This window comes from Fukomys damarensis, unplaced genomic scaffold, assembly GCF_012274545.1.
Source record: "Fukomys damarensis isolate Sample0158 unplaced genomic scaffold, DMR_v1.0_HiC HiC_scaffold_19, whole genome shotgun sequence".
In the NCBI taxonomy this organism is placed as follows: Eukaryota; Metazoa; Chordata; class Mammalia; order Rodentia; family Bathyergidae; genus Fukomys; species Fukomys damarensis.
Window position 1 is genome coordinate 23,328,937 of NW_022900931.1, and position 14,981 is coordinate 23,343,917.

The following is a 14,981-nucleotide window of genomic DNA, read 5'->3' on the forward strand; positions in this document are numbered from 1 at the left end:
TCTTTTGCAAAGATACAAAAGATTGGTAAACTATCAGCCAAACTCACCAGAAGAGAGAAGAGACACAAATTCCTGAAGTTAGGGACAGGAAAAGGGACATTACAACACCTGCTGAAAACAGAGGATTATTATGGACTATTTGAAAACTCGTATTGCAGTGTAGTGGAAAATCAGGAAGAAATGTAAAAAATTTCTGGACACATATGACCTATAAAATTTAACCAAGAGGATACAAATTCTCCACAAACAATAAGATTGAAGCATAAATAAAAAATTTCCTAAGGAAGAAAATTCCAGGCTTGAATGAATTCTCTGTAGACACAAAACTGTTAAAGAACTAACACCAGTGCTCCTCAAGCTATTCTATGACAGAGAGAGGGAATGAAAGCTTCCAAACTCATTACTCCTCCCGGCATAGACACCAAATCTTCATGAAACTTCAGTAAAAAATAAAACTAGGGACCAATATAATTAATGAATATAGATTAAAAGTACTCAATACATTTCTTGAGAACAAATTCCACAATACATTAAAAAGAGTGTATGACATACTCATGTTGGTTTCATTCCAGGAATGCAAAGAGGATTAAACATATACAAATCATTAAAGGCAATGTACCATATAAAAAAATACATGAAACCATTCATGATATAAAAACTGAAGAAAATAGGTATAGAAGGTTCTTATCTCCATGTAATAAAGGCTGAATACAACAAATCTATAGCCATTTAAATGGAAATAACAGTACCCAGTCAATAAATGGGCCAATGGCACCAACAGAAACTTCTTATAATAAATGTAAATAACAAATAATGATGTAAAAAGTGTTCAGCATCTTTAGCCAGCAAGGAAATGAAAACTACAACTATCTTGAGGTTACCCCTTGCTTCAGTTGGAATGGCTTCATGAAAAACAGAAAAAATACTAAGGGCTGGTGAAGATACAAGAAAAAAGAGAAACATACGTTGGTGGCACTAGAAATGAGTATAGCAAGTATGGAAATCATTTTGGAGGTTTCTTAGAAAACTCAAATGGGAATATCATATTGTCCAGTTACACTACTCTGTTGTATGTATCGGAGTGAATTAAGGTTATTATACCACAGGTATAATCTCAATACCCATGTTTATCTGGCAAAATTAACAACAGCCAAGCTATGAAATCAAGCCAGCTGCCAACCAATGGATGTGTGGATAACAGAAGTGTGGTTTATGGAATATATATGGAGTATTTTCAGTCATAAAGAGAAATAGGCCAGGCTGAGAAATACAAGTGTTGCATGTTTTCTATCATATGTGAAATGTGGAGAAGAAAGACAGCTTGAAAGTAGGATGGAGAGTATAATGGCATATTGACTCCATGGGGTTTTTGTAAAAATTAGTAAACTAAAACAGTAAACTGCTTAGCATAATGTGTAGAACAAAGAAAGCATCGACACTTATTGGCTAGTATTACAATGAACACAGTACACTCCTAATATTTTAAAATAAACATTAATTCTTAGATAGTCAAAAAGTATACCAACAAGAAAATAAACTCTAGACAGGTCAAACAAGGAAAAATTGCAAAGCAGAGGAAGACGATATGCCTCTATTTGCATACTTCCGCCTGAGAACTGAGTTTCCACTTTAATATCAGTTATGAAACACAGCAGCCATGCAAAGTGGAATAAACACGTTCATTCAAGCTGTTGGGAGAGCGCTGTTTTCCATAAAGGCAGCACTGAAATCATCCACTGCATTCAAACTTGGATGCTTTTCTCCTTGACAGTAGTCACAGAACTGAGAAGGAAAAGAAACTGAGGGCCCAGGGAGTTCAAAGTCAATAAATATGTCAAAGGAATCAAGATAAGTGATTTTACATTTGGATTTTTGTTTCTGCTTCTTTAGACATGATAAGTTTACTATGCAACATTTTGATCATCATGATAATGGCAGAATTTGTCATTGGAAATTTTGCCAATATGTTCATAGCGCTGGTGAACTGCACTGACTGGGTGAAGAGAAGAAGGATTTCTTCCACTGATCAGATTCTTACTGCTCTAGCCATCTCCAGGGTTGGTTTGATTTGTACACTAATAGCAAATTGGTTTTTAATTGTGTTTCATCAAACTGCCTATAGTAAAGTAAGAATTACTTTGCGGATTTTCTGGTCAGTAAGCAACCATTTTGGCAGCTGGCTTGCCACTGCCCTCAGTATATTTTATGTTCTCAAAATAACTAATTTCTCCAACTTTATTTTTCTTTACCTAAAGAGGAAAGTTAACAGAGTCAGTCCAGTGACTGTGCTGGGGACTTTGGTGTTGCTGCCTTTCGATCTTACAGTAACACTTGTGTATGACACTATGGAGGTGAAAGGATATTTGGGGAATGTGACTTGGAAGCTCAAACTGAAGGATGCTATACACAGTTCCAAGAGGACTATATTCACATTAGTGAACCTCCTACCCTTTCTCACATGCTTGATCTGTGTTCTGCTGTTAATCTCCTCCCTGAGAAGTCATCTCAGGAAAATGCAGCTGTATGGCAAAGGATCCCAAGATCCCAGCACCAAGGTCCACGTAAAAGTCTTGCAGACTGCAGCCTCCTTTGTCATGTTATACGCCATGTACTCTCTGTCTGTAATCACATCAGATTGGTGGTTGGAATATTCGTGGAACAAACCAGTCTATTTGTTTTCCCTGGCTACTGAAATTTTATACCCTTTGGGCCATTCGTGTGTCCTCATATGGGCTAACAAAAAGCTGAAACAGGCATTTCTGTTAGTTCTGAGGCAGGCAAAGTGCTGGCTGAAAGAACTGGAGCCTTTACAATTATAGATCAATTATAGGGCATAGTGTGACTTTTAACAGGAGTCGAACTGCTGGACTGTGTGACAACTTGTGCTTCTTTTCATAATGTGGTTGAGTAATTTCTAAAGATATTTATAGAAACTGTTAGTTGAGCTTATTAAATAAAATGATATATGCATTATGTTGAGTACACATATAGAAAATATAAGTATTGCCAATAATGTACTTCACTATTTTTAATTCCAACCTATAGATACTAAATATATTAGGAAGCTTGTTAGAATTGTGAAGCCAAATGTATATCACATATATATTCTATGTTATCCTCTATTGGAAGAATATAAGATTTATATTTATGTCTTATGAGGAAATGTAATCTTATCTTGAGAAATAACTGTTATTTTTCCATTCTTCTTTGTACCACATAAATGTATTTAAATGTGTTAAGATTTCAATATCTGATCTTCCAATTTTTTGGATGTTGAGAATATTAAATTCTAGATAACATCAAAGATGTATATTTGAGGTTGACTTTATTCATTCAAAACTTATTTTTTCATGTTTTAGGGAGAGTAATATGACTGCTATTTTCAGATATGCAAACAATAAAATTCTAGAGCAACAAACATATTTATAGTAAATTTTGCATGTGAGTATGAATAAAGAGTAGAGAAGGGTATTAAATGGAGCACAAGTGGATGAAAACCTTAGGAAAAGATTGTATCCATAGTAAAGGATGAAAAAAGCAGGACTGTGATCATTTCTAGAATTTCATGTTATAAGGAATAAATCAGATAACACATATTTTGTACTTCTTGAAATAAGAAAGCGCTTTTTTGAAGTTGAGACCTAATTCTAAATATATTTTTCTTAAACAATACCGGAGCCTCTGAATGACCAGTCATTTCCTTATTTTCCTTTTTAAAGTTCCTTCCAAATTTAGCCCATGAAGACTGTAATGTTACCTATCTTAAAAATTTTCTCACTGCAAAAATAGTACAGAATTCATTATGTATAATTTAATAAACTTTCTTCAATCATTCAAAGTATATCTACCAATCCTTAAGATCAAATATACAGAATTTCTTAAAGATCAGGTTAGTATTCTCTTGTGCAAAATGTGTAAATATAAGAATGTGTATTGAGATAATCATTAGTGGAAGTTATAGGAATAAAGTATACAGCCTCGCATAATAACTGAATTCTTCAGAACTATAATACTCCAATATCAGGAATTAAAGAGACAATATTTGGTTTTGAAGTCAGATGTAGGGCAGAAATAGGGAAGGCACATGAAAACGGGACCAAAACCTTTGGGGCAATGTGATGTGATTTGTGCTTCTCTGTCTGTAATTTCACAATGAGCTTAGAGGCGGCATGGTGGTCAATTAGACCCCTGGACTTTTCCAGGAGTGTCCAGGGGAAGCAAGTGTACCACGAGTCATGCAAGAGAGAGAGGTGAGGCAGTTAATCTTCACAGCTTTGTCCTATCTTCTATTATCCCTTTGTCAGGGTTACCCAAACCAGAACCACTCACTATCTCTGCCCTTTTCCCTTACAGACACTTGGTGGCCATTTATGAAGTCATAGCTCCTGTGTACATAGTGGAATTTCATTACGGTGCAATATAGAAGAATAATCTGGATCACACTAGGATTCTTGAACAAACAACTCCTCAGTGATCATGAATCAGTAAAGGGCTGAGAGTCTTCTGTCGAATTAGATATTTCTGTATAACCTGTGTATTAGATTTTACAGTTTTATTAGGTGATGGTTAAACTGGGAATGCAATTTATAGAGAGGTTAGACAAGGCAGAAATGTACAAAATGATGCAAGAGACTATGGCTTCTTTCACATGCTAGCAAATCAGAATTCAACTTTCCCCAACATCTGCTATGAAAGAAGCCAGTTTGATAAAAACATGTAGTATATGGATAAGACTTATTTTGAGCTGGTTTTGGAATAACAGTGTACTATGCAAAAGCACCTTTTAACTCATTTTTCAGCATACCATAGAGCTTTCCTGCATTTTATGGGTCACAAAAACAAAAAGACAATAGGATTCAGTAATTAGGTGTTGGTGGAAAGAAATCACAACCAGGAATCTTCAACTTCGCTTTTGCTCCTTCTGACTTATGTTTGCTACTAAACATCATATCCACAGATTTGTGGTTTTTTTGTCAAGGTATTCAACGCACCAGTGAATTATACTGTCCAACTCTGAGGCAATATGTCTAGAGCAGCAGATGGAATTCTCTCTGTTCTAGTTGTCTCTAGGCTTGCTTTGCTTTGGGACAGTTAAAAACTAGTGATTCATCTGGATTGCCACAACAGACAAGTAAGGATTATTGTTACTTTTTTTTTTCTGGACCAAACAATTCAGCACCTGGCTTGCTGCTAATTGCAACGTATTTTATTTGCTGAAAATAGCCAATTTCTCCAACCTTACTTTTTTTCACTGAAAGAAGAGAGATGAGTGTCATGTCAATGATACTTTAGGGAGTTGATGGTTTAAAAAAATGTTTTTTGTAGTAAGCGTGAGATCACAAAGATATAAGAATATGGAGGAAAAGTAAAAAAGATCAAACTGAGGGACACTGTACACCTTTCTAATCTGACTATATTCATACTATTTAGAGTATCAGTCACTGCTATTTATCACCAGGGGAAGCACAAAGGTATAGTAGTTTCTCTCCTTTTAAAATTCTGGCCTTCAGTGAATGTGTCTTGATTGTCCTTTATGTTGGCTCCTTGCTGTGTTGGCTCCTTGAGGGCAGCCCTGTCTAACTGACTATAAGATATCTAATTCACTTACCTACCTACAATAACACCCCTAACCACTGTAAGGGGGAAAAGGGCAAAGACAGCTCTGGCTACTTCCAGCTCAAGAGGGTCGTAGTTGTGATCAGAGGGTCTATCTGAAGGCCTTCGGTAGGTGCCTGGTATTGTCATCTTGGTCGCTGCATAGCTTTTAAGCCTGAAGGAGACAAAGCCAAAGAAACAGTTAAGAATGCATGGGCCAAATTATAAGGTCAGCAGGATTACTATGAATATAGCCCACAGAGGATAAGGAGAAGGCCCAGAGCACTTCAGAATCCAACATAGAAGCCATGCTGTATAGTTTAGCAGTTATGAGATGCTTCTAAGTTGATCTGGTAGATCCCAGTAAAAAAAGTCTAGCACATTTGTCATGGTTCTATTTGTATGACTGCTTGGAGTTTGGCAGCCTCTAGTTAAGAATAAACAACTTTTAACAAATTAGAGTATGCATAATCTAAGCATGAGCACACTAGAATGAAAGGGCAGGTAGGGGAGAGAGTCACACTTAGAAATTGAAATAGTGATTGAACCTGCTGGACTTAGATTCTTTCATTGATAGGTTATTTATAAGTCTGATACTTTGTCATAAGTCTCTCTAATTTTAGCTGTAAGAAGATGAGACAATCTGAAGTACAATTTTCACTAAGAAATAAATTTCTAGCTGAGTTCTTATAGATTTTACCATAGTTTTTTTTTTTTTCCTAATGATCCATAAGCATGGTCAACTATTGGTAGAGCTGGAAATCGTCAGAAGGGGTTAGTGACTAGAGACTCTTTTTATATCTAGCTTTATTACTGTGGCATTATTTTATACCTCTTTTGGTTATTCCTTTCTTCTGGGTGTTTAAGACCAAGTTAAAGTGAGACCTGTGTCAATCAACATGAACCTCTTGCTATGTATCAAGGTCAGTAAAGTCTCTTCAGGCATTATTTTGGAACCATACATAGAGCCTTTCAGCTCCTCTGTCAGTGTCACCCATCAGGCTGGGTTGTGGCCTTGCTTGACTATGTTGCTTTCAGTGAAAGCATGGGAGACTTTTCCCCATGGTGACCCTCCTTTGCAAGCACACAGTGTACTTGTCCTCTGGTGCCCAGTAATCTCCCTGCTCAGGAGGTTGTGTGACTTACCAAAGATGTAGGATTCTGTAGAAAAGGTTCCCTCATGTCCTGGATTCTTGTTGACCTTGAGTGACCAGGGCCAAAATATTGACTGTCTTCTTAGCCTAGTTACCATTCTAGTTTTGGTGTCCAAACTTTAATTGTTGAATATCCAGAAGAGAAGATCAGTGACATTAGTAGTGTAGTAGGAGCAGTGAGCTTGCCTATTATAATTTTGCCTGAACATTAAGCACTTTGAAATATAAAGCATAGGTAGGAGGTTGTTATTTCTTATCAGCCATGGTTGTTCTAGTAATTTAATCCCTGCAGAATGTTGACAAGAGTTATATATTATAGAAACTTGAGGTCAAGAGCCACATATAGTATTTTAGCATGACGATCATTGTAACAATGTCCATTTTAGTATGGAATAATCTTTCAGTCAAATACCTCCATCTGATCATGAGATATTAAATGACATAAAGAAAATTCTTACTTAATTCTTGTTATCCTTTAGTAGGATGCCATCTAAAAAAACACACACATTGGCTTATAAATGTACCTTGGAGTTGATAATGTTTAATCTTTAATTTTAGTGTGTGACATTGTTTTGACTGGTGACAGAGCATCCCTAAGCATGGTGACACATAGAGGTTTTGAAGAAGGACCATGCAGAAATCTTGAAATTGAAAATCTCAATATGTCTAATAAAAAAATCAAAAGTCTCAGTGATGGAAAAGATTAATCAGAAGAAGCCACTTGAAAACAAGGTGGGTATGCTAAAACATTCATACAGTACAAAAAAAAAAAGAATAAGAAATTGTAAGCAGATTTTTCAAGAGCAATTGGGTAAATCTAAAAGAAAAGATTTAGGATTTATTGGATTAGAAGAATGTGAGAAAATACAGTCTACTGGCACAGAATATTTATGCACTAGAATTATTGCAGAAAATTTCCCAATACCAAGGAATGACTAGGGTATAAAAGTACCCCCAACAGACACAACCAGAAAAGAATGCAACCATAACACAGCATAGTCAAAATGCCAAAAATTCAAAACAAAATAAAGAATATTAAAAGCTCTTAGAGAGAATCACAAAATCATTTGTAAGGGCAAAAATTGTCAGTATAACAAATGGATTTCTCTATAGAAGCCTTAAGGGGTACGATGCTAAGAGAAAATTTTTCAAGAGCTGAAAGAAAATAATTGTCAGTTTTTCAATAATTGTTGTCTTGCAGAAGGTTAGCCTTTAAAGTTGAAAGAGAAATTAAGGCCTCCATGATAAGTATAAACTAAAAAAGTTATGACTATAAATTCCTTAAACCCTGTAGAAAATGCTTAAGGAATTCCTAAAAACAGACCAAGTAGTCAGCAATAATCATGTGGCTGAGGGAAAGACAAATCTCACTGGGAGAGTAGATAAATGAATGAAAAAAGAAATGAATCAAAGATTAGAAAAAAACAAAATGATGAGAATTAGTACCTTTCAACAATAATGATTAATAATTAATAGTGAGAATAAAGTTTATAGACATATTATATTGCACATAATGAACTAAACGGAGAGGTACACAGACGACCTTAGGTTTGACTCATGGAGATTTTGATTATTTACACCTGAATACACAGTGTATAAAACTTGTCACAAATTAAAAGATAGAAAGTACACGAACTTCATTTAAATACAGCTAGGTGTATCATTACCATGAAAATGAGTACAAACACTGCTCCACTGTAAGAGACTCATTTGTTTTCTGCATGTAATTTTTGAGAATTTTCCTTGATGCCATTCTCACCAAGTCTGGGAAGAACGTCTTTCCCTAGGAGCTGTCATTCAGGTGGAAGTCTAAAGCATTTCCAGTCCAGAGTGCCAGGTGCACCAGCAGATCTCAGGAAGAGCTCCTTAGGGCTGTGTGTGGCCTTTACTGGGAGCTCAGTTTCTGTCTCTTTAAGAGCCCACCAAGTTCCAGCACCAGTTCTCACTCCACACAGCCCCACCCCAGGGTTGTTTTGCATTTCACTTTGTGTCCTTTGCAGAGCTCCTTCTTTTTGCAGAGCTCTTTGCTTCCTGGACTGGCAGAGGCCAGAGGAATGGATATGATTTGATCCTAAATGTCCACCAAAGGCCCTATGTTGAAGGATTGATCAGTAGCTCATGGCATAAATGAAACCTTTTCAAATCTTTAGAAGGTAAGACTAAGTGGCGGGCAGTCAGTTCACGGGAGGCACATCCTCCTAGGGGTTGTTGGAACCCCATCCATTTTTTTCTTTTCTTTGCTTTGTGACCCTAAAACAGCCTTGTTCTACCACACATTCCCTGCCATGGTATTTTGTCCTATCAGAGACCCAAAGGAATGGATCCAATTGGTCATGGACTGAAACTTCTGTGCCTGTGAGACAAATGAAGTCTTTCCTCCCTTTGATTATATCGGCTGGTCACAGTGCTGGAAAGCTGAGAAAGGGGCTGCCTGTTTCTACACTGATGGTAAGATAGTGGGTTAATCTTGTTTGCTAACTGTTGTCAGGAGAGTAAGCATATGATCAGTTCTCTATAGTCAATACCTCTTATTGTTTTGTACCATCTCTGAAATATATGATAATGTTTATCTGCTCTTTACAGTAGCATTTGCTGTGTTTTGGTGCTTGGTCTTTTTCTACTCTTTAGCTATTGAGAAACAGCAATCCTTTTGTACTCCTTGTTCCCCAACATGACAAAGCAAGACTATAATCCTTTGTCTATCTTATTGGTTGTAGTGATAGGAAATGGGAGAAGGGGGATAAATTCTGAAGATCTCTAGTTCTGACAGGGCAATGTGCCTTTCTGGGCGAGGTAGAGGCAAAGAATTCTTCCTGTGTGGCTAAACTCATTCATTTCAGTGACTGCTTATGGTTGCCACAGAAGGATTTCTACCTTATTCATTTACACAGGAAAACATCTTCAAAGTTAAATGAATATTTATACTTAACACATATTATTAACTTAGAAGTATTTTTGAAATGATGTGTTAATACCTATGAATACTAAATATGTGTCAGATTCATAGTAAATGTGGAATCAGTGAAAAATCTGATTATTTGATTATTTGGTGTGGATAGGGAAGGGAAATAGAATCACATAAGTGTGTGTATATGTGTGCCCAGATCCTATTAAAAAGTAAAAGTACAAGTATTATCCTTGGTACCCAATATTTTAGTAATAATAATGTCTAAGATATTATTATATGACCTTGATATTTTTTAGGAAGTGGAGTATACTCATAGGCTTCTCTTACACCTAAAGTAACTTTTTATAAATCCTCAGGATTTACGATAATCCATATACAAATTTATATTTTGTGGTTGAGTGTTTGCCTTATAATTTCATACTATTTGCTCAGAAGTTACGTTGCCAGACTGAAACACAGAGATTAGGCAAAAACTGAAAACTATGCAAATAAATATATCTTTACTTGCATGTTAGCAAATGAGATTCCAGCATTGCCTTCCTCATCAACTACAAAAGACTCTGTGCTGTTGTGTGCAAGTCAGAGAGGTTCTGGATCAAACTCGGTTAGGCTGTCTGGAAAGACACATGATTTTTATGAAGAAAATGTGAATGCAGTCGTTAGGTAATCTTGATGGTTCCTGGATTGGCATTGTATACATGAGTTTGTAAAGGGAGAATATTTTTGAATTTTCTAAAATTAAATACACAAAGCCTTTTCAACTACTACAGTAATAAATTTTCAGCAGTGATACATGAAATTGCTGCATTCTCTCCCAGAAAATGGCTGGTGATTTAAAGAGCATCTTTACAGTTGTTTTAACTGTGGAATCCATAACTGGAATTGTAGGAAATGGCTTTATAGTTCTGTTGAACTTCACAGACTGGGTCAAGAGAAGGAAGATATCTCCAGTTGATCAAATCCTCACTACCTTGGCGATCTCCAGAATTGTTCTGCTCTGCTCAGTACAGACATACATATGGCTATACGCAGCATACCCAGATTTTCTGAAGACTGCTCGAGTGTTCACAGCAATCATTTTTATTACCTGGGTTGTAACTAATCATTTTAGCGTCTGGCTTTCTACATGCCTCAGTATCTTTTATTTTCTCAAGATAGCCAATTTCTCTAACTCTATTTTTCTTTATCTAAAGTGGAAAGTTAAAAAAGTGGTTTTAGTGACATTGCAGATGTCTCTGGTTCCCCTATTTTTCAGTATTATAATTATAAACATAAAAATTAATGCCTGGATTGATGGATCTAGAAGAAATGTATCTTACAATTCCAGTTTGAAGAACTCGGTACAGGTTTCCAGACTTCTTTTATTCACCAACTCTATGTTCATGCTCCTACCCTATATTGTGTCCTTGATAGTTTGTCTTCTGCTCGTCTTCTCCCTGGGGAAGCATCTGAAGAGGATGCAGCATGATGCCAAGGGGTCCAGAGATACCCGCACCATGGCCCACACGAAGGCCATGCAAACTGTGGTCATCTTCATCCTACTTTATACCACCTACTTATTCTGTTTCATCATGCAGATTTCAAGCTTTGAATTTCTAGAGAAAGCCCACATCATGTTTTTTGAACATGCTATTGGAATTACTTTTCTTTTAGGCCACTCACTTTTTCTGATTCTTGGAAACAGTAAGCTGAGAAAGGCCTCTCTTTCAGCGCTGTGGTGGCTGAGGTGCCGGGCCAAAGGTGCAGAATCTTCAGGTCCTTAAAGCATTTCAGGGTCATTTTGCATATTCTTGAGGACGATTCATTCATGAGAAATTCTTTTGTTATAAATTTGTAGTTTCCCAATATTCCTCCATTATATTTAATTTATGAATTTTACAGATGTGTTGGGATAAGCCCTAACCACTTTACCATGCTAGCAGTATGTTTACAAGCATATGTGTTTGTATACACAGAAGGATGTCAAGATACAAGGCTGAAATATAAGGGTTCAGATACATAATAGATGGAACTGGGGGTCATCATTAACTTTTTAGAGATTTTAATATGAAAAACCTGCAATATACAGGATATATATATATATATGCATAGGTATGAAACAGTTATTAAAAATAAACTTTGTACAGTGGCATCTAGGTTCATGGACTCAATTCGTTCCATGATGGCCACATTCATGTTTGTGTGGGGAAGACGGCTGTGGTTGTGTTCATCATCTAATGAGGAGTTCACTAATGGCAGCAAAATCGTTCCAAACACTTCTGCTCTTGAACTAAGTCGCTCATGAACAGAAGCGTCCATGAACCAAGGTATTACTATATTTCTGTCCATAGAAAAGAAAATTTCTCACGATTTGCCAAAATTTTAGAAATGCAAAATAGGTGTTGAATATCACTCTAAATGTATACTTTCAACTATACATAAGAAGATTGCTGAAAAATCATCCAAATTATGAAGCTGCTTACTTCAGTTATCCTATCTACATTATTGGTTATGAATTCAAGAATTCTTGGGGTATGATTACTGTCCATAGAAAAGAAAATTTCTCACGATTTGCCAAAATTTTAGAAATGCAAAATAGGTGTTGAATATCACTCTAAATGTATACTTTCAACTATACATAAGAAGATTGCTGAAAAATCATCCAAATTATGAAGCTGCTTACTTCAGTTATCCTATCTACATTATTGGTTATGAATTCAAGAATTCTTGGGGTATGATTATATTAAAGACATTTTTGAATTTTAAATTTTGAGGCAGGGTCTCCCTAAGTCATTAAGTTGGCTAGGTTGGAATTGAACCTGCAGCCCTCCTGCCTTCGTCTCCTGGAGTTCTGCAGTTAAAGGCATGAATCACTGGCCACATCATTTTTGGTTTTCAGTGTTTTCTGGTATATTCCACAATGCATTTAAATGTGAATATACAAGAACAGCGAATCATGCCTGAGGAGAGTGTTTTAGTTGGCCATGACACTAGGAGAATTTTTTTTAGTTATACTTCATTTTCTCATGTACCTGGATTTTACTATAGACTAAAACAATGAACTTTTCATATGAACAGAATTTTAGAGTAGCTAATGGTGAATATCATACCATTAACATGAGAAGTTTAGTTACTTATATGTAATATTAATATTTATTGCTTGGTAGAAATAAAAATAATTTACTAAAACAGTGAAAAATTTAAGACAATTTAGATTTATGCATTAGAGCACAAAGAGGGAAACAGGGTCATGTGTCTTGTTATCATTGTTGCTTAGTCTTCATTAAGATAGAATCCTGTATTTTTAGAATGGAAGAATTTTTATTCCTAGCACTCTGGGAGGCTGAAGCAGGAGGATCACAACTTTGAGCCCAGCCAGGGAAATTTATGGCTTAATTAGACCATGTCTGAATTTTTTTAAAAATGTTAAAAAGTGGTGAGGCTTAGTGAGGAATCCTTGTGTTCAATTCCCAGTTTGAGGGGAAAAAAATTAAAAAAAAGAATTTTATTCATGGCTTATTTTCAGAAAGAATTCCCTTGAAAGTGCAAGTTAAAGTTTGTAATAGACTTTCTTATTCTCCTGTTGTCATACATTATCTGTGCTGTGTTTCTTTTGGAGATATTTTAGTAAGATGTTTAAATGTGAAATTTGAAAAAGTGGTCATCTGTAATAATGGTTGCAGTGGGAAGAGCTGATATTTATGTGGCAGGTTATCTGCTTTTTTCATTACTTTAATATACATCCCCATGTAGAAGTTCTCTTCACACGAGGAAACTGAGATTTTGAGATGTTGAAAGATGTATACAGATGTGCATGAAGATTCCAGAAGTGAGCTGGAACAATAATCCCTTCACAGAGGAAGCTTTGCCCAAGCTGTGGATGCAACGTCAGCAGGAAGATGGAACCTACATACAGGGGGAAATCTGGTTGGAGAAAATGTGCAAAAGAATATGTAATTCAGGTGCTTTGATGAAATGTTTTAAACTTTATAGTGATATTTGGTGCTTGGGTAATGCTATACAATGGGGCGCAATAATTACTTGTGTTTGTTTTCTGAGTGAAAACCTGCCTGTGCTAAACTATCACATGTGCCTTGTGTTTTGATCCCATTCTCTAGTTTTAAAGACAGAATATCATATTATCTGCATTTTTATACCCATTATTTTACTTTTAAATTTTAATTCTTAGTAATCCTTTTTATTTGTGCTACCTTTTACAATTAAATGGCTTAAAATTCAAAATGGCAAGTAATTTTGATGACTGACAATCTTTGTAAATGGTGAATTTGCTCATATTTTAACAATAAACACAATACTAATATTTAGAAAAAGTGCTTTTTGTATCATCATAGAGAGAATCTTTGCCTACTTTTCTTTTTATTGAGTTTATTGGTACATTCTAGGTATACAGCACAGTTATATTCATTACTGGAATTTTGTACCTTTTGCATGACAGGTCTTGATTCTCATTTTTTCCCCTTGTTCCTGCCCTCTCTCCACCCCCTCCTCCCCTCCCCATTTACAAACACTTTATTTACATTTCTTCATTTTCTCATATTTTTTCTTTTCCCCTATTCCCTTTCCCCTACCATTCCCACTTTCCCTACACCTTTAGCCCTTTTCTTCCTATTTCACATTGTTAATTATCTCATTAGGATCTTGTGTACTATTATAGTTTTGCATCCCAGAGAAACTATTCGGTATTTACACATGTGTGACTTATTTATTTCACTTAGGAGTATATCCTCAAAATGTATCCATTTTCCTATGAATGACTCTAATTTATCATTCTTTATGGCTGAGTAGTATTCCATTTTATAGAAAACCACATCTTCTTTATCCAGTTTCCAACTGATGGGCAAATAGGCTGTTTCCATATTTTAGCTATTACAAACTGTGCTGCTATAAACATAGGTGCACATATGTCACTGTGATATGATTCTTTTAATTCTTTTAGAAAGATACCCAGCTGAGCTATGGCTGGTTCAAATGGAACCTCTAGTCCCAGCTTTCTGAGGTATCTCCATATTGATTTCCATAGTGGTTGCACCAGTCTGCCCACCCACCAACAATGGAGAAGGGTTCCTTTCTCCCCACCACCCCACAAACATTTGTTATTTGTTGATTTCTTGATAGCAGCCATTCATTGTGGGGTGAGGTGGAATCTCAGTGTTGTTTTCATCTGCATCTCTCGAATGATCAGTGATGTGGAACATTTTTTCATATATTTACTTGCTGTTTTTACTCCTTTGAGAAATGTCTGTTCATTTCAGATGCCCATTTTTGAATCGGGTCTTTATATTTTGGGGGGGCTGATCATTTTGAGTTCTTTATATATTCTAGAT

At 35.9% G+C, this 14,981-nt stretch overlaps 2 protein-coding genes across 2 annotated transcripts; both read left to right on the top strand.

The window, feature by feature from the left end:
* The first annotated feature begins 1,892 nt into the window (after positions 1-1,892).
* LOC104875856 (taste receptor type 2 member 31) lies at positions 1,893-2,819 on the top strand. The gene has a single exon (XM_010643592.2). The coding sequence runs from the start codon at positions 1,893-1,895 to the stop codon at positions 2,817-2,819; it is 927 nt and encodes a 308-aa protein (XP_010641894.2).
* Positions 2,820-10,478: 7,659 nt separating this feature from the next.
* Positions 10,479-11,420, top strand: LOC104875857 (taste receptor type 2 member 14-like). Its single transcript, XM_010643593.1, has one exon. The coding sequence runs from the start codon at positions 10,479-10,481 to the stop codon at positions 11,418-11,420; it is 942 nt and encodes a 313-aa protein (XP_010641895.1).
* Positions 11,421-14,981: the final 3,561 nt, after the last annotated feature.

Bases quoted from the DNA above. Each gene is read 5' to 3' on its own strand.
- LOC104875857 (XM_010643593.1), top strand. From the start codon at position 10,479: ATGGCTGGTGATTTAAAGAGCATCTTTACAGTTGTTTTAACTGTGGAA.
- LOC104875856 (XM_010643592.2), top strand. From the start codon at position 1,893: ATGATAAGTTTACTATGCAACATTTTGATCATCATGATAATGGCAGAA.